The sequence below is a fragment of the Ochotona princeps genome, chromosome 22 (genome assembly GCF_030435755.1).
Source record: "Ochotona princeps isolate mOchPri1 chromosome 22, mOchPri1.hap1, whole genome shotgun sequence".
NCBI classification, from domain to species: Eukaryota; Metazoa; Chordata; class Mammalia; order Lagomorpha; family Ochotonidae; genus Ochotona; species Ochotona princeps.
In genome coordinates, this window is record NC_080853.1 from 10,644,181 (window position 1) to 10,669,081 (window position 24,901).

General features: G+C 45.5%; 1 protein-coding gene and 1 non-coding gene across 6 annotated transcripts in view; one reads left to right on the top strand and one right to left on the bottom strand.

The window, feature by feature from the left end:
* The window catches only part of PKIG (cAMP-dependent protein kinase inhibitor gamma), a 71,146-nt gene extending 47,056 nt beyond the window's left edge, over window positions 1-24,090 (bottom strand). Inside the window, exon 1 of one of the 5 annotated variants that reach the window (XM_058679853.1) lies at window positions 23,854-23,999. Coding sequence is in view for 1 of the 5 variants with exons in the window: in XM_058679847.1 (XP_058535830.1) it covers window positions 23,854-24,075 (222 nt within the window). In the remaining 4 variants the exon portion in view is untranslated. Of the gene's footprint in view, window positions 1-23,308; window positions 23,332-23,373; window positions 23,522-23,853 lie in introns of those variants that run through there. The other 4 variants (XM_058679848.1, XM_058679850.1, XM_058679852.1 and 1 more) reach the window with 4 other exon arrangements.
* LOC118760220 (U6 spliceosomal RNA) lies at window positions 825-931 on the top strand. Its single transcript, XR_004996656.1, has one exon. It is a non-coding gene; the product is annotated as a U6 spliceosomal RNA (small nuclear RNA).
* Window positions 24,091-24,901: the final 811 nt, after the last annotated feature.

Genomic DNA, 24,901 nt, shown 5'->3' on the forward strand with positions numbered 1-24,901 from the left:
AAATAAATAAACCTTAAAAAAAAAAAAAAAAAAACATGGCCCGGCGGTGTGGCCTAGCAGCTAAAGCCCTCGCCCTGAACGCCCCGGGATCCCACATGGGCGCCGGTTCTAATCCCGGCAGCTCCACTTCCCATCCAGCTCCCTGCTTGTGGCCTGGGAAGGCAGTCGAGGACGGCCCAAAGCTTTGGGACCCTGCACCCGTGTGGGAGACCCGGAAGAGGTTCCAGGTTCCCGGCATCAGATCGGTGCGCACCGGCCCGTTGCGGCTCACTTGGGGAGTGAATCATCGGATGGAAGATCTTCCTCTCTGACTTTGTAATAAAAATAAATCTTTAAAAAAAAAACAAAAAAACAAACACTAATTGAACAATCAAAACCAGAAATGATCACAGACAGGAGCCCTAAGGAAATGCAATACAGCTTGGATGACTCATGAATAGAAAATTGTTCTTATTGTACCCAGGCAATAAGACTGATTGAAAGTTCATGAAATCACTAACACATTGAGATTAACATATTTTAAATATAAGCATATGTATATATTTGAAAGGTACAGCAAGAGAGAAAAAGATCAATTTTTCACCAGACCAAAGCTAGGAACCAGGAACTCCACTGACATCTCCTAGATGGGTTGAGGGTTCCAAGAGCTTGAACTGTCTTCTGCTGCTTTCCCAGGGTCAACAGAAAGCAGAATTGGAAGTGGGGAAGCCAGGACTCAAAATGGCACCAGATATGGGATACTGGCACCTCAAGCAGTTGTTTGATGCACTGCACCACCCATCACCTGCCGTAGGATTAATACATTTTTAAAACATGAAACCAAACTGCTCGCTTCGGCAGCACATATACTAAGATTGGAACGATACAGAGAAGATTAGACTGGCCCCTGCGCAAGAATGATACACAAATTCATGAAGCATTCCATATTAAAAAAGAAACCAAATAGATTAAACGAGAACATATTTCACAGTGTACTGCAAGCACTACATAGTATTTTTAATATTTATTTGTTTTTATTAGAAAAATAGATACACATAGAAGAGGACAAACAGACTGGAAGATCTTCGGTCTGATGGTTCACTCCCCAAGTGGCCGCAATGGCTGGAGTTGAGTCGATCCGAAGCCAGGAGCTTCTTCTGGGTCTCCCAAACAGGTGCAGGGTCCCAAGGCTTTGTGCTATCCTTCACTGCCTTCCCAGCCCACAAACAGGGAGCTGGATGGGAAGTGGAGCAGCTGGGGCATGAACCATTGCCCATATGGGATCCCAGTGCATGCAAGGTGAGGATTCAACCACTAGGCTATCTGTTGGACCAAATACATTTTTAAAAAAAGAACACAGATAGTTGAATATTTTCTATAAATGGACAGACAATAAACACTTTAGGTTTTGTAGGTCAGTTGGTCTCGGTTATGACTACTCAACTCCACCCTATAGTGCAAAAGCAATCTCAACAGAAGGCATAAACACATCATTATGGCTGTATGCCAATACTACTTTACAAAAACAGATGGAGGGGTCTATCTGGCCCCCAGGCCATAGTATGCCAACCTTTGCATTAGAAAACGGAATTCTGGGGAGTGATGGCCTATGGTGAAAGTTTTTTAAATAATCTCCTATGATCCCTTGAGGTAAAGTCCAAATTGAAGGCAGGACTATTTTAGACTCAGTAATTGTTGCTATACAGCAAACAGGCACAAAAAGATTACGAACTGGGCTAACTATATCTAATTGTAATAGAGAACTTTACAGAAAATTCTAAGTCGGGCCCGGCGCGATAGCACAGTGGTTAAGGTCCTCGCCTTGAACGCACCAGGATTTAGGCTAATGCAAAAAAATTCTTTTATAGGGCCCGGCGGCGTGGCCTAGCGGCTGGAGTCCTCGCCTTGAAAGCCCCGGGATCCCATATGGGCGCCGGTTCTAATCCCGGCAGCTCCACTTCCCATCCAGCTCCCTGCTTGTGGCCTGGGAAAGCAGTCGAGGACGGCCCAATGCATTGGGATACTGCACCCGCGTGGGAGACCCAGAAGAGGTTCCTGGTTCCCGGCATCGGATCGGCGCGCATCGGCCCGTTGCGGCTCACTTGGGGAGTGAATCATCGGACGGAAGATCTTCCTCTCTGTCTCTCCTCTGTGTATATCTGACTGTAATAAAATGAATAAATCTTTAAAAAAAAAAATTCTTTTATAAATTTATACAAAACCTATGTAGAGCTGGCAAACTTTGGAGAAGCACACAAATAAAACTGCTATAAATCTATTTTAGGGTTTTTGAGCAGTAAACTATTTTTAAGCACTGTTCCTTCAAGTTATTTTTTAAAGGAAAATAAAGGTGAAAAACAGATCTGCTCTCTCAATACATTTTTATGTCTGCTTATTTGTTTTTAAAAAAATTTAGACATTTCCTAATCAGGAACATTGAAAATAATTCTACCCGCAATATCTTTTCTCACCCTTACTTTCTAATAATATTAGGGGCTGGCACTGTGGTGTGATGGGTACAGCCATTGCATGCATGGCTGGCATCCTCGATCTGGCATCAGATCCTGTCCGACTGTTCTACTTCCAATCTAGCTCCCTCCTAATGACTGAGAAAGCAGCGGAGGAAGGCACGTGCTGGGCCCTGTACCCAGGCGGCCCAGCTATGGACACCGCAGCCATGTGGGGAGTGAATCAGTGGATGGATGATCTCTGCCCCTCCATATATCTGCCTTTCGTGAAAGAATAATTTAGAAAAATAAATAAAACAGCACAATAGAATGTTAAATAACTGCTGACACAATGTCAAAAATTCAGATATTACAATAAAACATTTAAATGACACTGATCTGCAGTAAATTTCTGAAACCCAGAACTGTAACAATACTTTAGGATGTTACTCTGCGAAGAAAAAAAAAATGTCAACATGTGCTGCAACAAACATAAATGAACAAGGTAGTTACCTCCCCATGTTTTATCACAAAATTGGGAGAACACCTCTGTGTGCAGTTACTACTCCCCATCACCCCTGAACTTTTGGGGAAGCTTTATTCAAAGTGCAGGTGCCGCAGAAGTCCTTCCAGGGAGACCCTGAGAATCCAGTCTTCTGAGTTCTCTATAGACACTTTCGATCCTGCATTTCTAGATTTTTACCTTTGGGAAGGAATAAAATAGTGGGGAAGGTATTTGGCAGAGTGGTTAGGGTGCTACCCCAGACACCCACATTCCATACCAGAACACCTGGGTTCAAGTCCTAGCCCTGCTATTGATTCCAGCTTCCCACTAATGTACACTAGGGAGGGAACAGGTGATGGCTCTAGGATTCTGTTCCCTGTCACCCATACAGGAGACCTAAATGGAGTCCCATACTCCAGGCCTGGCCCAACCCTGGCTGGCTGTTATAGGCATAAGGGATGTGAAGCAGCTGAGGGAATATCGCTGGGCTTTCTTAAAAAAAAAAAAAAAAAATTAAAGTAAGTCAATTGAATTTCTTAAAAATTCTTTTCCCCTGCAAGGTTGTCATGCGGCAGCAGCAAGGGAAAGGAGAAGGATGAGTCAGTGTGAGTCAGTGTTAAGAAGAAAGCTCTGCTCTGGTAAACAGTTTGCTCTTTTACAGACAGGATTAGGATTACTCGATTCCTACTACTAAAAATATACAAATAACAGGTGGTCCACATTATGTAAGTAGTTCCAAAACAGAGCCTTGGATCCCTGACTCTAAAAAGGGAGCAGTTCATCAGCAAAGGGCCAGACTTTCCCCAGAGCCTGCAAGAAGAACTTGGAGAAGCTTCAAGACTAAGCAGGCATTTCCTTTAAGACAATTAAGATCCTAAACAGTCACACTGTTCACTCAGGAATGACTGCATTTCTCTCACAGTAACTACATGTCATGTACATCCACAATGTGCTGCTACTTTCTAGTCACTTCATACAAGTTTTACAGTAATCCTGTCAGATGGTATTATCAACATTTTATAGATTAGGATTATAGATTAGTGATTTATCAAGGTTGCATAGTGGCAAGGCTTGGAGGTGAATTCAGATGTGACTTGAAATGCTCATTTGTTTCTCTGTATTCCAAACTGAACCCAGACATTGGTATCAATCACTACATGCAAGGCAATACACCAGGTGTCACAGGGAAACATGGAGGAAGAAACTACTCTTTCTAAAACACGTAATTATTTGTAAGGCAGAGTAACAGAGGAGGGGCAGGCAAAGAGAGTGGAGTGAAGAGACAGACACAGACACAGACACAGGTTGACAGATCTTCCATCTGCTGGATCACTTCCCCAAACACACATCACAGTGAGAGCTGGGGCCAGGCCAGCTCCATCCATGTCTCCCACGTGAGTGGCACAGGCCTAATGACTTGAGCCATCATCTATTTCCTCTCCAGATACCACATCAGAAAGTTTTATCAGAACTGGAGTGGTCAGGACTTGAACACACTTATACAGAATGTGGTCTGTACAGTAGCTTCACCCACTTGAGTTACAACACTCATCTTGCCCCTCCAATTATTAACAAAGACGAAAATGAGACCATCTAGGAGGGATTGAGTTTCCAGATCTTGAAAAAGGTTTGTCACATGGGAGTTTCTCAGGAAATTATTACTGAGCTCTGTGGACGATAAGGGACGCATCATCAAACGCAAGCTAAGGCAGTCTGAGGTTAGTGTCATGAGGGAAAACATGCTAAGAGAATTTCGATCATATCTCAGTGGAGGCTTCAAAGAAGATTCGTGAACACTGTGACAATTGAGATAAGTCTGGTGGGAAATAGTAAAAAGCAGAGCTCTGTGAAGTACGAGGATGGTAAAGTTCAGATAAACCCTCCAGAACCTCTAGCACAACATGGAGGATAAAGACAGATACAATACAGTGAGGGCCTCAAGCCGGCTCAGCTCCCTTGAAAGCTCAGGAGATCCCAGTTATTTCATCTCCAGATACAGGAGGAGACACAATTAATGGTTAAGTGAATCAAGACCTGCCATGCAGCATTTCTGGATCAAAATGATGGTGGTGAGAGGGTATAATTAAGTAAATGAATATATACATATGAATTAGAACATGTATGGTTCTCCAATAAAAGGAACATTCTAGGTGGTAAGTTCCACCACCTTCATTACCTCCACACTGATCACTATAATAAGGGTTCTGCAAGTAAGTTTCTTCTCTTCATCCAATCCACAGCTCCTTCTCTGTGGTACCACCCAAGCCCATGATGCCCAACAGCATCAGTCTGCTAGAGAGCTTTCTGGAAGTGTGGGAGGAAGGAAGAGGCTTTTTTAGTTTTATTTTTTAAATTTATTTGAAGGACAAAGGGAGGGAGAAAGTGAGTCAGGGGAAGAGTCGAGAGAGGAAGAGTAAAGGAGGGAGCAGGTGCGTGTGAGTGCACCTGTACTTTAGATCTTCCACTCAAAATTTCATTCCTCAAACGGTCTCAACAGTGGAGGTGGACCCAGACCGAAACCAGATCAGAGCTGCAACTGGGTCTCTCACGAGACCTGACTGGGGCCCAGGCACTTGGGTCTGCTTCCACTGCCTTCCCAGGAACGTTAGTAGGGAGCTGGGTTGGAAGCGGGGCTGACACTGTGATAGGGAATGCCAGCACTGTGGCAGCCACAATGCAGACCCACCCCCGCCTTCGGCTGTCACAGTGCTTCCTCACTCAAGTGAACGTTTATTGGGGGCAGGGAGGTCAGAGTTAAAGGGCCAGCAAATTGTATAGCAGTCTTATAAACAGAAATACCACCCCTTATCCTGTCCTTGGCCTGCAAATACCAAGATATTCAAGTAGGGAAAAACCTCTTTACAAAGATCTAAGCCTAAAACTTAACTCCCTTTTACAAGGAACAAAGCAGGTCCCAGCACAATGACTCAGTGGCTCAATCCCCTCCTTGCAAGTTCCAGAGTCCTTTGTGGGCACTGGCTTGTGTCCTGTCTGCTTCCCATCCAGCTTGTGGCCTGGGAAAGCAGTCAAGGATGGCTCAAAGCTTTGGGATCCTGCACCCACATGGGAAACCCGGAAGAGGCTCCTGGCTCCTGGCTTCAGATCAGCTCAGCTCCAGCCATTGCAGCTGCTTGGGGAATGAACCAGTGGACAAAAGAGCTTTCTCTCTGTCTCTCCTTCTTTCTATAAATCTGCCTTTTCAATAAATATAAATAAATCTTAAAAAGGACAAAGCATATCCACATGGTTTAATAGGCAATGTGTTTTCTCAGACAGCATCTATCATGAAAGATGCAAATGCCTTGTTATGTATTCAGGAATGAATTATTATGTCCCTATTATACAAACAATTGGCAAAAAAGTTAAAATGCACAAATAAAACACATGCAGCAACATATTAGCAACTGTTTGACATAGATGCTTCTTGTACTTTTTTTCCAGTTTATTCTTAGTGTTTTCAGAATAAAAACATAAAAGGGAAAATCCATCTGGTGCTCACTAGGGGAAGAGTCCCCAGAGCAGTCACGGACATTGACATTACAGGTCTATCATCATAGACAAGTCATCTTCCCCCCCGGGAGCCTCAGCTCTCCCATCTGTAATATGAAGATAACAGTAATATCAACTGCACCTAGGCTGCTGCACTGGTGTCTGAAGAGCCTTGCCCTTATTTTTAATGGAGCCACCTATACAACTTGACCCAAGGCTTTGCTCCAATGACAGCTCATTCAACAGCAACCACTGGGCTAACACAAAGCCAGGGACATTAAAGAATCCGAGCCATATGTGCTGCATGGTCAGAGGCCAGGATACGCTTTGGTACAGTCAGGAAGCCCCAGGGTGCCTCCCCCTGAACACATCCAATGACAGACACATGCCGTGTCTTCCTTGCCCTCCCAAGAAACCCATCGTTCAGCTGCAATTCCCTGTTGGAAGGAGCAATGTGATGTGAAGAGAGGGTGGTAGTCTAAACCACAGCCCTCCCCTCAAATGGTCTCCAAGCCCCTGGTATATGTGTGAATGAAAGAATAAAACTGATGCAGGGGAGATGTTTGGCACAGACTAAGCTGCTACCTGGGACACCCAAACCCCACACCAGAGCATCAAGTGTGTGTGCTAGTTCCACTCCTGACTCAGCTTCTGTCCGTGCCACCTGTGTGGGAGCCCAGACAGAACCCCAGGCTCCTTGCTTCAGCCGGGTCCAGCCTGGCTGTCATAAGCATTTGGGAAGTGAACCAACAGATGAAAAACCTCTCTCATCTAGTACATGAATTTCTCTCTCATTCTCTCATTTGCTATCTATGTGTATGTGTGTCTCTGTCTTTCAAGTAAAGTTAAAAGAATTAAAAACTAAAATAGAGGTTGCAGCGATGACTCAACTGGCTAATCCCCCACCTCCAAGTGCCAGCATCCCATATGGGCGCCGGTTTGTGTCCTGGCTGCTCCACTTAGCATTCAGCCCCCTGCTTATGACCTGGGAAAGCAGTAGAGAACGGCCATAGCCGTAGGATGTCGCACCCAAGTGGAAGGAAGATGCAGAAGAAGCTCCTGGCTTTGGATCAGCTCAGCTATGGCCATCGAAGCCATCTGGGAGTGAACCAGCAAGTGCCAGAGCTTTCTGACTCTTCATCTCTTCGTAGATCTGCCTTTCCAACAAAAATAAATTTTAAAAATAACAATGAATGTAAATTCCAGTACATTAAAAACAACATGTACAACTTATGAACAGGAATCGCCTCATTCCTTCACAAGTTAAAATGAATTCCAATTTCACTTTTCAATTACTTTTTTTTAAAGATTTATTTTATTTTTATTGGAAAGCCAGACAGAGAGCAGGAGAGACAGAAAGAAAGATCTTCCATCCGATGATTCACTCCACAAGTGGCCGCAATGGCCGGTGCTATGCCAGTCCGGAGCCAGGAGCCAGGAGCTTCCTCCAGGTCTCCCACGCGGGTGCAGAGTCCCAAGGCATTGGGCCGTCCTCGACTGCCTTCCCAGGCCACAAGCAGGAAGCTGGATGGGAAGTGGAGCTGCCGGGATTAGAACCGGCGCCCATATGGGATCCTGGGGCGTTCAAGGCGAGGACTTAAGCTGCTAGGCCATGCTGCTGGGCCCCACTTCTCAATTATTACCAAGAAATATCAAGAAGTATATATATAGCCTTTTCTGACTTTCTTTTCATCATAGAACCATACAATATAGCAGAGAAAAGCAGAGTTCTTATAGTTATATTTTTATTTTTCTTGTAATTATATTTTTTAAAAATGTTTTCCTGTCAACTTCCTCAAATGGAAGTTTAAATTAAAAGTAACTGTACTACAACACTAGCTTAATGACTACTAGAGATTTGTGTTGATCTATTGGAAAGAAATCTCACTGGGGTGGCTAGACAGAGAGGCACTCAACAACATCCTTGAGGGCTGGTGGTTGAGTTGGTTAGATGGAACTAAGCTTTAATACCCACTGACAAGTACAAGAGCCAAATGGGATGGGGGACAGACTGGTCTACTGCTACACATACTGGCAAATCAGGGTAGGCGGCGGGCCTGGTGGGGGTTATTGTGGGTCGCCCCGACTAGGCTGCAGCTCCCACTGGCTGATGTAAGGGCCGAGTATGTGCTGAGCAGGATCAGGCTGGACTGCAACACCCATTGGTTCCAGTGCAACTCGGGACTGAAAACAGAACTAACCCAGCAATTGAAACCACCAGCTGATTGGGGTGATGGACTGTGCCGGGCCCTGTGCTTGCTAGAAAATATAAGAATCTGGTCTGGGAATACCTCAAAGTTTCTTTGGAGATCTCCCCAATAGAACTGCTGGACTCAGAACTCTAACCAAGAAAAGACAGAAGACAGAACAGGTCAATCATTCATCTCAGCCATATGTTGGCAGCGAAATATGGGGCAAACGGAGACTCTATGATGGACCATATCAATCAGTGGACGACCTCATCGAGCGAAACTGGCAGCAATTCATAACTGGAGAACTATTAAAACCACTTGAGCAAATATCTCAGAGCATGCCCCACATCCGGGACTTGGGGTGGGCAGTAAACCGGGTGGGGCTTCTCGCTCAATATCCCCCTTTACCTCAGATACATGATGGAAACAATATGGACATAATACTATTACCCACTTCCCTATACCCCCTGAACCTTTTTTTTTTAACCGTAATTAACTATGTAAAGATTGTCAACAACAATACAATAAAATAAATTATTAAAAAAAAATCTCAGCAAAATATACTGAAATTCCATAAAAAAAAGAATTAGAAAATGGACTATCTTATGACACTGAAATAGAACGATCTATGGGAAATAAAACTAAGAATTCATATGTCCTGAGGGTCAGCCAGTGGCATGAGGACAACATCTCTGAGATCAACTGTGTCTTGCATTTGTTTGTTTTTGTTATTTGGGAATACGAAAAGGGGATTTCATTTGTTTGGATGAAGATGTTGGTAAAAGGACATGATGTATTAAGTTACAAATGCCAACGCCAAGTTTTGACTATCTGAAACAACAAAAGTCAAACCTAAATGGCAAATGATCACTTTAAAAGAAAGTTGCTTGTTTTTTGAATTTTAAGAATTTAAAAAATTGATAGTTGCAGTCTGGGGCACTGGCTTTTCGACCTAGGTTTCTGGAACTCTCATCCCAGGGGAGGCGACAGCTGATGGTTCTGTCCAAACACTGTCCAAGTGTTAACCATCAGAGGGGAGTCAATTTCTCATCCCACACTATCTATGTGTCACCTCACACAGATATGTGTGTGTTGTTTAGGTGAAGGTTGTGCATATTTAGAATTCTCTGCAGTGCTGAGAATACGGCAAAGTATTTAAAACTTAGTCTCCATTTACAAGAAAACTGACTTCCTACAGAAATTCTGACTTTGGGCAAGTGATCTGCAGAGTACACAACCACCCTTAATTAGGAACTAGACAAATGGTTAAAAGAAAAAAATCTAAATAAAGACAGTTTATATTCCACAGATGGCCAGATTCCACTTAGAAGAAAAAAACCTAGATAAATAAAGACAGTTTATATTTCAAAGATGGCCAGATTCCACTACAATATTTTTCCAACACGAATCTTCAGCAAATGGCTTCATAGGAGAACTATTTTTAGCCCTTTATCAACTTGGCTGATAGATATTTCAGTTCCAGTGCATAAATGGATAAGTAAAGCTGTTTTCGTGCTTCAGAAACAAACATTTTGCAAATGGGAATGAAGCACACTGTGCTACAATGTTTACTTGCTTCAGCTGACAAATGACTTTGGGGGTGAATGTCGTGAAGCCTCAGAATGCCTGCAAGGACTTGGCCTGCTTCCCAAAAAAGCAAACACACAATCCCTTCAGAACATCACTCTGGCACATCACGATTACTGTTAATCTGTCAGAACACAGGAACATGCATTATCTCACTGTCTTCTGTGGCACAAAATGCTATGGTTACTCCCATTTTGCAGGCGAAGAAACTGTGGCTTGGAAAGGCTGATGTCTAAGACCACTGAGGTAGCAGGTGCCAGCACCCCGGGTATTCCAGGGCTGTGCACTCAGGATGGTTGGCAGCAGCACCTGATGCACTACACTCACCACACACTGGGCACTGTGCTTGGCACTTCCACATGATTCCATGATTCACAAAACCCTAGAATAAAGGTAGGAGCGATTGTCTTTGAACTACCACCATCTCCTTCTCTTTCCAGCTTATCATGTAGTCCAGCTTGTCTCCCCATAAGATCAAAATCAAGTATCTAAAGTCTTAGGTCATCTCCACATTCATCCCAAGTCAACATTTGTCTAGAATATTGACAACTGCTGAAACTGGATAATGGGTAACAAGAGCTTCTTTACATTATTTTACCCATTTCTGTTATGCAACGTAAATGTCACTTGCTCACTGCACAAACATACACGGAGCACCCATTACATGTTAGGTCATATAAAGGCCCAAAGCCGGACTCCTGCTTTCTACAAGCTAAGTGACTAGTAGCAGACACAAAACGAAGACAGAAGTGATTATGGAGGAAGACTATTTCTAAGAACCAAGATGAAAAGTTCAAACAAAGCACTATGTGAACCAGAAAAAGAAATTGCATCAGAACAAATTCCATTTCACTGCCCTACCTGGGACAGTCCAAACTTTCTTAGTATATATTACACATTATTTAACATCTCAGCGGGCCACAAAAAGTTCTTCCTCTGATGGGACCAGGACTAATAATATAAAAATTCAGTTTTCAAAAGAATTGGTGAAAACATATATTCCTGCCAAATGATATCGGACTATGGTGTCTTCTAAGTACTAGCACGTATAGTTCCTACATGAATCACACCTATGATGGCTACAATTTCCCATTTTCACTGGAACGACATTTGTGAAGTACTTTAAAGGCAGACGCCCACAATCAGATGACTTCCCCTCTAATTTGAATATTTTTTAAAAAGCTGTATTTATTTTTGTTAGAAAATCAGATTTACAGAGAGAAAGATCTTGCACCTGCTGGCCCACTCCCAAAGTGGCTACAATGGCCAGAGCTAAGCCAATTTGAAGCCAGGAGTTTCTTTCAGGCCTCTTGCACAGATGCAGGGACCCAAGGCTTTGGGCCAACGGGCATACTCAACTACCTTCCAAAGCCACAAGCAGGGAGCTGAACGGGAAATGGAACAGCTAGAATACTAACTGGAGTCCATATGGGATCCTGGCACATGCAAAGCGAGACTTTAGCCATTAGGATACCGCGCCACGCCCTTCAATAGATTTAAAAGCTTTTTTTAATCAGATTTTTCAAACACATTCAACTTTTTCTTCACAAAAACAATGTCCTTTTTTCCTTTCTTTCCTCATATTTCTTTAGCTAACATTTATTTTGCAACAATAATCAGGGGCGAACTGGGGGCCTCGGGGTTAAAACTTCCAGCAGCCTGTTGACTGCTGGTGGGTGCCAGGTCGGGATCGTCTCCATGCTTGGAGCCCGATTCCAACCACCACGTACACGCAGTGATCTGTCCCTGGGCCTGCCCGAACTCCAGAGGCTGCTCCTTTCATGGTGAGTACACCAAAGGGGGAAGTCTGGAGAGCTGGGCGTGCCCGGGCCCCACCCATCACCATCATTGCTCAGTGGATGGGATTGAGGAGGGGGAGAACAATAATCAGTAAAACCTAAACAGGCTTGGGAACAAATCCAAATGACCTGTTCATCATCATCATCATCAATACCATGGCAAACATTAAAATGTGCTTAATCTCTGCTAGGCACTATTCTAAGCACTCCACACACACAAAGTCCTTCCAGCTTCACAAGCTACACTGTACTGTGACTGCCATCTCACAAATAACAAAACTGAGGCAAAGTGAAGCTAAGTAACTTGCCTACGGTCACACAACTTGTAAATGACAGGGTAAGAATTCAAACCCCAGCAGTCTAGTTCCAAGTTGGCGACTTCAATCCCTATGCCCTAATTAAACAGGTGAGAGGTGTCAGGATGGCGCTTTAAACCACAGTGTCTGCTAGGACAGGAATGTTCTACAAGTGGACCATCCCAGACAGCAACCATTACTCACATCTGCTTCCTGGGCCTGAGAAATACAATTTTAATTCAATGTAGTTGAAATTTAAATAGCCACATATGGCTAGCAGCAGCAGAGAACACTTGGGGGCTATGAGAATTACATACTGAGACTCATGATGAGAACAGAGAAAAAATCTATTCATCTACCATTTGCAGAGATTGGTTAATATGCTCCTGCGTATTAACTGATACGAAGATACTTACAAGCAGTTCCTTGAGAAACATGAATTAAGCACTATTGTTAGATTTGCCAACCACCAGGAAAAGAATAACTCAGCCGAATATATAAAAAGAATTTAGATGGTCTTTATTTCAGGGAACCACGGTCACAGGCTTCCCTTCCCCATGAGGCAGACATACGTGAAGGAGAGGGCTACAGAGGAAGAAAAGCCAGCAAGAAACATGCAGGGGCCTTTTAAACTCCGCTTGACACAACAGCCAAAACGGGGGTTGCCTCGGCCTTTATTTGGTGAGGGAATAAGGGTTTGTGCTCCTCACTGGTGCAATGGTGGTTTCACAGAATTCTGATGTCCATTTCGTGCAGCTACAGTGATAACCATCAACTATGTAAGAAATGATGCTATTTTTGTAAAAATAATTCTGAATTCAAAGAAATTAAACATAATGGGGGCCCAGCACAGTGGCCTAGTGGCGAAAGTCCTCACCATGAACATGCCAGGATCCCATATGGGTGACAATTCTAATCCCAGCAGCCCCACTTCCCATCCAGCTCCCTGCTTGTGGCCTGGGAAAGCAGCTGAAGACAGCCCAAAGCCTTGGGACCCTGCACCCATGTGGGAGACCCGGAAGAGCTCCTGGCTTCAGATCAACTAAGTCCTGGCCCACCTGGCAAGTAAACCAAGAGCTAGGAGCTCCATCTCTCTCTCTCTCTCTCTCTGCCTCTCAAATAAGTAAGCGTTAAAAGAACAATACATATTTGTTTTGAGGGGTAGTAAAATACAGTAAGCAGATTAATTAAAATAAGAACAGTGTAGTCCCCACACAGAATGACTCAAAAAAAAAAAAAAAAAAAAAACAAAAACAAACATACCACTCATCTGCCTCTGTACAACTAAACGTCACATTTTTGCAGAGAAGACAGAAACAGGGCGCTCCCATCTGCTGGTTCATTCCCCAAATGCCTGCCTTCAGGCAAGCTGGAAACAGACTGTGGGTCTGGAATCCAACCCATCTTCCATGAGGGTAGTAGGGACCCGATCACTTGAGCCATCGCTTGCTGCGTCCTAGGTGTGCATTACAGCAGGCTGCAGCCAGCGGCAGAGCTGGGGCTTCAACTCAGGCACTGCGATATGGGCTGTGGCACGCTGACATGCCACATGACCTTGTCCACACCAGTAAGTTACGTTTGTGAATGACCCATGTGTATGATCATGTCATTTTCCAGGCAGCAGAAACCCCCCCAAAGCAGAATGTTACAGTACAGAATTTTAGGTTTTATTACTTTTATAAAAATAAAAATTAAAAAATGTAAAAAGGCCTTATTCACATTTTATGTAGTTTCTTAGCTTACAAGAAGCCTATACAACTTTCCCAATTCTACAGTTTCCAGAGCCACCCCAACCAGACGCTCATCTCTAACATATTGCAGTTGTGAACCCCCTCAAGTCCTAAGAGACTACTAGTTGTTTTCTTTTCTCAGTAAGACGGTTGTGCCATCATCCCAAAGAGAAGCAAAGGCAGCATCTGAAAATGAAATTGAACAAAGCCTGGGGTAACAACAGAGAAAGGAAGAGGCCCAACTGCTCAACAATGCAAAGTAAGATTCAGAAATAGCAATGGCAGCTAATATTTACTGCATGCTTCTCATTGCCAGGCACAAGGCTAAGTGCTTTAACCACACACTCGATCCTAACATCAACCTATGCAGTAGATCCAATCATTAAGAAACTCAGTCATAACAAAATACTCAGAATATTTTCAGGATATTGTAAAGTCTTAAAATTTGACTTCTTCACTTACTGGCTGTTTCTAAGCAACTTACCCTCTCCAAATCCTAGCTTCTACAGCTTTAAAATGTTAACCGTGCTCTAGTCCAAAAACCAGTATTTCCCAATACCTTATGACTCGTGCCCCTAAACATCCCATCTGCTTGTGTCCCAAAGCAATCCTAATTAGGACGGGAACAGTATCAGGGCTACTCTTATCACAGTCATGGGCAGGACCCCATACCCCAGAAGATGGCCAAGGGCTAATTCAGTCTCCACCGGCTCATTTTTCCCCAGTCCTAACTTCTTTCCCTTTGCCAGCCAATTAGAGGTTGAGCACCTCTAGCCTGAAAAGACAAAATCCAACAAGTCCAAAATCTGCAACTTTGAATGCTGACATGCCTAAAATGGAAAATTACACCACAGAATTGTTTCATGTAAAAAACTATTTTATAAATACATTTTACATCATGTCTCAGATATAAATACAGCAGAAACAACAAAGCTTTACAGAACAAAGTTTACTCTTCCCCTGAGATGCACTTCTTTGTTGTTGTTGTTGTTTTATTTTAAAAAAAAGTACTGGGCCCCGCAGCTAAAGTCCTCGCCTTGAACGCCCCAGGATCCCATATGGGCGTCGGTTCTAATCCCGGCAGCTCCACTTCCCATCCAGCTCCCTGCTTGTGGCCTGGGAAAGCAGTCAAGGATGGCCCAAAGCTTTGGGACCCTGCACCCGTGTGGGAGACCCGGAAGAGGTTCCTGGTTCCCAGCTTCGGATTGGCGCGTACCAGCCCGTTGCGGCTCACTTGGGGAGTGAAACATCGGATGGAAGATCTTCCTGTCTCTCCTCCTCTCTGTATATCCGGCTTTCCAATAATAATAAAATCTTAAAAAAAAAAAAAAAGTACTGGAGCATCTCCCACAAATGGCTCCTCAACCTACTAAATGGACCAGAACAGACATTTTGGAAACACTGACACAGCCTTTTCACAGAGTGCTTTGTGCAATTACCCCGACCATCTCAGGAAAGCAGTTAGTACTGGATACAGTTACAACTTCTGCTTCCTCCTTAACACACAACAGCTACAAATTGAGGGTCTTTTTTTTTCTCCACTGATCGCCATGGAGAATACTTAACAGCATGTAATAGGCTCCTTTAATTAGATGACAGTGGGATTACACAGAGTTCATGACTTGGCTAATGAGCTGTATTCGTTTTTAAATCCTTAATGAAATAATAGATCTAGACAATAATAATCAATAGCAGCTACAGCCATTCTGTGAAAGACTGATGAGAAGTGTATGATGGATGAATCCTGCTAATCAAAATCCCTCAATGGTCAACCTCAGCATCACACAAACAATAACAAGATCTAATTGCAGGCCCAGCGTGACAGCATAATGGTTAAGGTCCTCGCCTTGAACACACCGGGATCCCATATGGGCGCCGGTTCTAATTCCAGCAGCTCCACTTCCCATCCAGCTCCCTGCTTGTGGCCTGGGAAAGCAGTCGAGGACGGCCAATGCATTGGGACCCTGCACCCATGTGGGAGGCCCAGAAAGAAGTTCCTGGCTCCTGGCTTCGGATCAGCACAGCACTGGCCGTTGCGGCAACTTGTGGAGTGAATCATCAGACGGAAGATCTTCCTCTCTGTCTCTCTGCCTCTCTGTACATCTGCCTTTCCAATAAAATAAATCTTAAAAAACAAAGATCTAATTGCCTGACATGACACAAAAGTACACAATACCACCAATGAAGCACAGTAGCAAAAAATAATAATAATAGAGCAAAAGAAACAGCAGATGATGGCCCAAACATGTAGAATGCTGCCACCCATGTGGAGACCCAGACATAGCCCCTGGCTCCAGCTTTGCCCAGGCCTAGTTGTTGTGACCAATTGGGGAGTGAACCAGCAGATAAAAGATCTCTGTGTCTTTGTTTAGGATTTGCTCACGAATAGTCTAGGTGGGAGGGAGTGGCGAGTATAGATCAAATAAAATTGACCACATGCTGATATCTTAAGCTGGAAAATGAGTATTTGGTGTTTTTGTGATATCCTTTTTTTAAAAAAAAAATTATTTATTCTACTGGAAAGGCAGGTTCACAGAAAGGACAGACAGAAAGATCCTCTTCCACTGGCTGACTTCCCAAGTAGCTGCATGGCCAGAACTGAGCCAATCTGAAGCCAAGAGCCAGGAGTTTCCTCAGGTTCCCCTATGCGGGTGCAGGGTCCGAAGGCTTTGAACCATACTATACTGCCCTCCCAGGCCACAAGCAGGGAGCTGGATGGACAGTGAAGCAACTGGAACATGAACCAGTGCCCATATGGGATCCCAATGCTTGTAAGGGGAGGACTAAACAACTGAGATATTATGCTGGGTCCTGCGTTATCCTTTCTAAAATTTGCTTAATAAAAGGCTAGTGTAAGAATAGGAAAACCTGGATTCAAACTCCAGGACGTATTAGACCTGTTGTGAGTTGAGCAAATCTATCTCAGAAATAAGATAGAGGCAGACTCTTAGATGTTCAGGAATCTTTATTTACTGGTCAGGATGGCCAGGATGGCAGCCACACCTCAAGCCTCCAAAGTGAAGGGTTTCTAAATGCTCAAAGCACAGTCTGCGTAGTAAGAAAAACCAGATGAGGCAGCACAAAACAGGACACTGCTCATCAGGTAAGGGCCCAGATGGGAGGCATGTGCAGTGTTACCAGGGTCAGGGTTACAGCCAGAAACACCCAGGAATTGTTCTTCTCCCAGCTCTTGTTCAAGGACATAGCAGCTTGGGTTCACAGAGATTAAAATGGCGTCAAGTTGTTCACAGTCCAGCAATGCCCTGTAATGGGGTGGGGAGGCTCAGGGAGGTGGTCCCTTACAGATCATTCATGATTTGATCTGAAAATAACAATGATAATCCCTATTTCATCGAATTGCTGGGAGGCCTGCAAAGGGATGATGGATTTCTATCCTGTGGAAACTCAGTTATCAACTGCAAGGCTATTCATAAATGTCAGCACAATCGTGACTGCCCTCTCTGGAACTCTTTGGAACACTCTGCAAGTGGGGAAAGAGGACAAGATTAAGGGAGTGGATATTGGTGATGGGCTGCATTCAGCCAGAATCTAAGAATTTTTGGATAGCAATAATCCTTAATATGACACTGTATTATATATATATATATTATATTCTAGCCCTTGTAAAGGTAAAAGCTACATTTTCAGGAATCTGAATTAAGATGTTCAAAATAATCTTGGTGTTTTACAAGAGTAAATAAGCACCTTTCAGCAAGAAGGTTTCAACTCAAAAATAAGAGGGAAGGATGAGCAGTCCAGGTAAGACGGGGATGTCTGGAGCTACCTAGCTGCATCTTACAGAAAGGGGCAGCAGGGAAGCTGAGTACCCTTTTTATATGCAAATACGATCAAGTTATTTCCTATCAATGGCTTCTTGTGCTGAACAAAGATGAAGGCCAGGGCCCAGCAGCTAAAGTCCTAGCCTTGAACGCCCCAGGATCCCATATGGGCACCGGTTCTAATCCCGGCAGCTCCACTTCCCATCCAGCTCCCTGCCTGTGGCCTGGGAAAGCAGTCGAGGATGGCCCAAAGCTTTGGGACCCTGCACCCGCGTGGGAGACCCAGAAGAGGTTCCTGGTTCCCGGCTTCGGATCGGCATAGCACTGGCCGTTGTGGCTCACTTGTGGAGTGAATCACCGGACGGAAGATCTTCCTCTCTGTCTCTCCTCCTCTCTGTATATCTGACTTTGTAATAAAATAAATAAATCTAAAAAAAAAAAAAAAAAAAAAAAAAAGATGAAGGCCAGCTCTCCAGCTGAGATTCCTGCCTGCTGCAGGTCTCAGCCCACCCAGGGCTGCCTCAGCCATCAGCCTCAACCCTGCTGATTCTGAAATGTCTTTCCCACCTGCCTTCTCTGTTCTATCCTGCTGCTGGCTTGTCTTCCCTTCACGCTCCTAGCCCTCTAAACGAATTATTTTCTGATTGGCCTTTCTGAGTATGAAGCTATGTGTGTCCAAACAGAGCAAAAGGAAACTAACATCTATTAAAAAAAATAATAAGGCACCGAGGGCGGTGCATTAGCCTAATGGCTAAAGTCCTCGCCTCACATACACCGGGATCCCACAGGGGCACTGGTTCTAATCCTGGAGGCCCTGCTTTCCGTTCAGCTCCTTGCTAGTGGCCTGGGAAAGCAGCTGAGGCCGGCTCAAAAGCACCCATGTGGGAGACTCGTTTGAGGCTCTGGGCTCTGGGCTCCTGGCTTTGGATCAGCTCAGCTTTAGCCACTGCAGCCACTTAAGGAGTGGGTCATTGGATGGAAGATGTTCTGCCTCTCCTCCTCTCTGTATATGACTTTGCAATAAAAACAAATCTTTTTAAAAAATAAGATAATAAATTTAAAAAACCAAGGCATTGAGTAGAGGAATAAACATTCCTCCCTCCATCTCACAACACACACATGAGATCACCTTTCGGGGATACGCATGTTTCAGGGTAGCATCATTCACAGCAGCTCAAGGATGGAAGCAACCCCAATGCCCATCCACAGATGAACAGATACACGAGATGTGCTACAGAAATACAATGGAATGTTATTCAGTTTAAAAAACAGATTCTCACCCATGAACCTTGCACACTGTTTTAAGTAAAATAAGCCAGCCACAAAAAAACAAATACTGTATGATTCCACTTCCATGAGGGATCTAAAACACTCAAACTCAGAAAGAGAAAGAAGGGTTATGGGGCTAGAGGGGCTAGGGAGAGGGACGCTGTTTATTACATACAGCTCCGAGTTAACAAAAAGGACAACTGCTGCTCAGCAGTGTTACAGAACTGAAGCGCTGAAAAAGATTTTCCAAATGCTTTCAAAATGCTTGTACCACATCTTTTCCAACTATCCACAAATCTGAAGTCCTTTTATGTTAATTATTTTTTAAATTTAAGCAAACTGTTTACACACATTTTCCATACAGAAATTTAAATATTTAAAAAAATATATCAGGGGTAGGTGTTGAGCATAGCAATGGAAGTGGTTGCTCAGAGCACCTATGTCCAAAGCTGGAGCCTAGTTTGAGCCCTGGCTCTTCTGCTTCTACTTCAGCTTCTGATGAAGTGCATCCCAGCAGGCAACAAATGATGGGGCAAAGACCTGGGTCCCTGTGGGTCCATGTGGGAGACCCACACTGAGTTTCGGGCTTCTTCTGACTTGGGCCTGGCCCAGCCCTAGCTGTCTGTGAGCATTTAGACAGTAAACCAGCAGATGGAACATGTCTCTCTCTCTCTCTCTCTCTGCTTTTCAAACAAAATGAAAATGAATAAAAAAAAAAACCCTGAATGTGGCATATGGACGATACTGCTTTGAAAACAAAACAAAAAATAAGAGCATACTGTAATCAGCTTTTTATTCCTAAGCATATAAGGCAAATATCTAACATAGCTCCCAGTTACTTTTCAATGCCTGATAATTGCTATCACATGACCATGTAATAATTTAACCAGCCTATTTTTTAGTTTGTTGATAACATAGAAATATCACAGCCAATATCATCGTATACTTTCTCATTCTATCTTACCACATTACTTGTTTCTCACCTGTCCCTTTTTGGAATCAATGCTCTGTTTTTTTCCATAGATAAACTACCTCCTATTCACCCTCACACCCAGCCCACAGCCAACTTTAATTTATTTATATATTTATTCATTTTGAAAAGCAGGGAGAGGATAGGACAGGGGAAGGAAGGAGCAGGAAGAGGATGGGAGAGGAGAGGAGAGATCTTCCATTTGGTGGTTCACTCCCCACATGGTGCCTAGAGCAGGGCAGACAGGAGCCTAGAATTCCATGCAGATCTCCCACATGACAGGCAGGAAGACCAAGCACATGGTCATTTTCTGCTGCCTTCCCAGGCCTGTTTGCAGAGAGCCGGACTGAAAATAGAACAGATGGTTTTCATACAGGAGGCCAGCATCGCAGGCAGCAGCTTAACCCCTGTGTCACAGGACAGCACACCCCACCCCTCAAGCCAACTTTTACACTGTGTGGTCAGGTTGGACATCGCTATTTTTATGTCTAAGTATTTATTTTTCATGTTGCCAAGGCTCCGATAGCTAACTATCCTACTATCATCTGCATAAATAACTGCCTTTTGTCTGTCTTGTATGTGCTTATTCACTTAATACTGTATAACCTAAATCCTCTTAAAATCTCTCAACTTGTGATCACAGAGAATTACAGCATCGAGTAGTGATTCAGAGTTCTGGGGTCCGACTTGTGGCGTAATGGGTTAAGCTGCCTACAATACGGGCACTGGCTGGAGACAGGACTGTTCCACTTTGAATGCAGCTCCCTGATACTGCACCTGGGAAAGCAGCAGAGATGGCCCAGGTGCTTGGGCCCCGCAGCCATATGACAGTCCCTGATGAAGCTCCTGGCTTCAGCCTGGTACAGTCCCAGCTGTAGCAGCCATTTGGGGAGTGGAATAGCGGATTTTCTTTCTTTAGCTCTTTCTTTCAGATAAAATAAATCCTCAATAAATAAACTGAACAGTTAAGAGCTCTAAGACCAGGCAAACCTGGATTCAAATATGGTGCAATGGAGGATCAGCATTTAACCTCAGTTTTCTCCCCCACAGCATAGGAACTCTATAGAATAGGGCCTATCTCACAGGACTGTTATAAACAGCAGTTCATTAACTGAGATTACTATATGAACAGTGCTTGGCACAACAGGTGCCTATAATCTGCCCATTTTGAAGATGGGGCTTCACACACTTGCATCCCTCGCTGATGGATGATTTTGAGCTTTTCTTTCAACAGCTACCCTACACCCCGCCTTTCCAAATGCTGGAAGCTACCAGGCTTGTTAGCAGGTCTGTACGGCGCTCATCCAGGCGCATCTGCTCAGGACAGCTACACCGTGAATGTTCTCCTGAGTCTCTTTTTCCTCGCGGCCTTGCCCTCCCTACGGGCTCTCTACCAGCAAAATTCATCTCTGTCTCATGCTTCCAAAAAAACCTTCACCTATTCCCCGCTCGCTCTCCTTCCCAGCCCAACTTCTTGAAGCTGCCTACACATTAGCTTCCTCACACATCCCACTCGGAACTCAGCCCACCGATACATCACACTGAGTGTGTGCAAGCAGCAGAGGTTCTGTCCTCCCCATTCCAAACCTGCCCAAAGCGATGGTCCCGAGCGACCTTTACACTGGTTTTTCTGGAAGGCACCCTTCTCTTCCTGGTGGGGTAATGTGGAGTGTTGGGGGGACATGCAACAAGGCTGACTTTGGCCACTGCTACCATACTCCCAGGGATTCCCTCCTAGTTTTCTGGCCTCTTCTTCTTGGTGTGGCCTACATGGCAGTTCTTCTGAAGGTGTCCAATGCAGTAGCCCTGAACAGCTTGGGCTGTCTGGATGTCCTTCAGTGTCCATCATTAAGGTCCAGTAGTGGTGGTCTGCTCTGATCTCTAGAACTGTACTTCTAGAAGCTTGAAACAGGACACAGGACAAGCACGCCCTCTCTGTGCCCCACCCTCCCCAGCAAATACACTACAGCATTTGACTCCCTGCAGGCGTTTCATTAACATCCTGCCTGAAGCCCCAAGCTAGGCGAGGATTCACTTTAAGATGCACCTCCTCGGGCCTGGCAGTGCTGGCCTAGCAGCTAAAGTCCTCACCTTGAAAGCCCCAGGATCCCATATGGGCGCCTGTTCTAATCCCGGCAGCTCCACTTTCCATCCAGCTCCCTGCTTGTGGCCAGGGAAAGCAGTCGAGGACGGCCCAAAGCTTTGGGACCCTGCACCCACATGGGAGACCTGGAGGAAGAAGTTCCTGGCTCCTGGCTTCAGATTGGCATAGCACCGGCCGTTGCGCTCACTTGGGGAGTGAACCATCGGACGGAAGATCTTCCTCTCTGTCTCTCCTCCTCTCTGTATATCTGGCTTTGTAATAAAATAAATAAATCTTTAAAAAAAAAAAAGATGCACCTCTTCTCACAGATCTTGTCACACTTGGAATCATCCAGGGTGCACATTTTCCTCACTACAAGGGCAGGGGCTTTGCACTTACTACCTACATAGTTACAGTGCCTGGTAAAGGATGCTTGATTTGGGGGAGTTGGGACAGGGAGCTCCATAAATCAGGGGTATGGAACACCCAGCCAACAGGCCACAGAGGGCCCACAAATTCTTCTGGTCTCGCTCTACCAAGGCAACTACAAGGAGGGACTTGAAATGCCATACATCTATAGAGGGCTGATTTTTAAGCTGACAATTTTGCATGGCCCACATGTGGCCAGCAGGTGGTTACAATCACACGGGCCCCTGTCAGAAAAGCAGTTCCCCATCTCCACCTCAAGGAAACGTTGGAAAAGGGCAGAATAGGTAGGCAGAGTGAGGAAAACAACAACAACAAAACCAGTTATCCTGAATTCCCGATCTGCACACACACAGCACCTTAGGATGTTTAAAGCCTTGCAGGCTTCCCTCTGCCCCAGGGCGAAGTCCAAACTCCTCAACACTCAAAAGCAAAAGAAAGCTTTCCCGGAGATCGGCTTAACGCTGAAACGTCACCCGGCTCCCTTTCACCACTCCGGGACATCTCTACAGCAAAGCCCTGGATACCCGCAGTTTCCCCTGGAGCCCGCACACCAGGGCTTGGAACCCACCGCTCTGCCGACCAGACCTTAACACCACGCACTTCATCACCCGCCTTCGGCAGCCACCTTCTGTTGGGGTGCCCAACCACAGCTCCCACCGCAGGGACTTCTCGCGTGGGGGGCTGTCTCCTCCCCCGCGCACATTTCACTTCTCATTGACTTCACCCGCGACCCTCAGCCCGAACGCTGGCTCACCATAAACACTCCACCAAGTTCCTCGCAGGAGTAGAACGAACGCTCCGGCGCCCCCGAGGGCTCACCTGCAGGGAGTTACGCACCCACACACACTCTATCGGGCTCTACTCGGCAGGTGTTTATCGTTAGCTCCGGTTTGCAGGAGAGAAAACTGACGCACGAGGAAAAGTCAGCTTTCTCGGGCCCCCCGAGGAGCAGCGTACACGCACATTTCCAGCAGTTTCCGATCCACCCCCCCCAAATTAAAAGGGTTTTATCTCTTCTTTAAAAAAATAAAAGAAACTTCCGAATGAAGCCAACGTCCAACAACATAATAAAACAACCGAAAGCACGCTTCGACCGAGCCTAGGGTGGGGTTAAGGAGTACTGGGGGCGCCTCTCCGCCCCCTCCCACTTCCGCCCCCCGCGCGCGGCCGAGGGGACAGGAGTGAAGCTCGAGCCTCCGTCTTCCGGAGCCCCCGCGGCCCGACCCTCCGCTCCCGGCGACCAGACCACGCCGGGCCCCGAGCCTCTGGGCCGCCACCGCCCGCTCAGTCCCTGCTCACCTGCCTCTCGCCACCTCGCCGCGCCGGGCCCGCCGGCCTGCAGCGCCTCCCCGGGGCCGCGGACACCCGCAGGCGAGCGCGGAGCACGTTGCCTTGGCGACCGCGGCGGCCCAGCTCCCGCGCGCCGGCGCTACGGCGGCTCGGAGGGGACCGCACGAAGACTTCGCATCTCCTTCCGCGGCCTCGGGGCCGGCGGAAGTGGGAATAGCTGTCCAAAACCATGAGGGACGCAGGCTTGTGTCTGCAGACTGGCATTAGGCAGCTGGGCAGCTAAGGGAAGGAGACAGCAAGGCCAAAAGGAAGGCCCGGAGGCTGCGTGTGCCTCAGTTTATCTCTCTGTATCCTAAAATGGGGCCTGTTTGAGAAAGAGCTTCAAGTGGAAATAATTAAACTCAGAAAACTTGAGATGGGGAGGTGCAGATTTTTCCTCTTCATGCTGAGAGGGCGATGTGATGGAGAGTGAAAAAACCTGTTTCTCCGAGCGAGCGTTAGATCATCAAGTTTAATTTCAAAATGGGAAGTAATTTGTGACTGCCTGGAATAATCCCGAACCTGAGCACAAAGCAAAACTCATCGCTCCGTTGTCTGTAAAATGTCCTCAATGTCCACCAGCAGGGAATTGAGTGAATAACCGTGGTAAGGGTAGATTCCTGTACCCAGCACCTGGAGGGACCACAGTGGATGCCGGTGAGACACAGATCGGCTTTCAGGGAATGCAGCTCTGGACAGCAAGACTCCAGCCTCTGCGAAGATTCTGTCCCAGAACCCTGCCCTACCCTGCCCCAGTCTGCATTCCAACCAGCAGCCAGACAATGCCTATAAAACCGGAATGGAATCAAACCCATCATCCATCTACTCAAGTTTAGAAATTGTAAAAATAACCTGACTGGGGAGAGAGAGGGTGTTGGTCTTGGGAATTACAATCCAGCAGACACAGTCTCAGCTGGGAATGGGGGCTCCAAGGAGAACAGTGATAGGGGAAGCTTAACCAGTTAAGCGACATCGATTTATTACCAAATGGGAAAGATCCTTCTGTAGTATCTTTTTT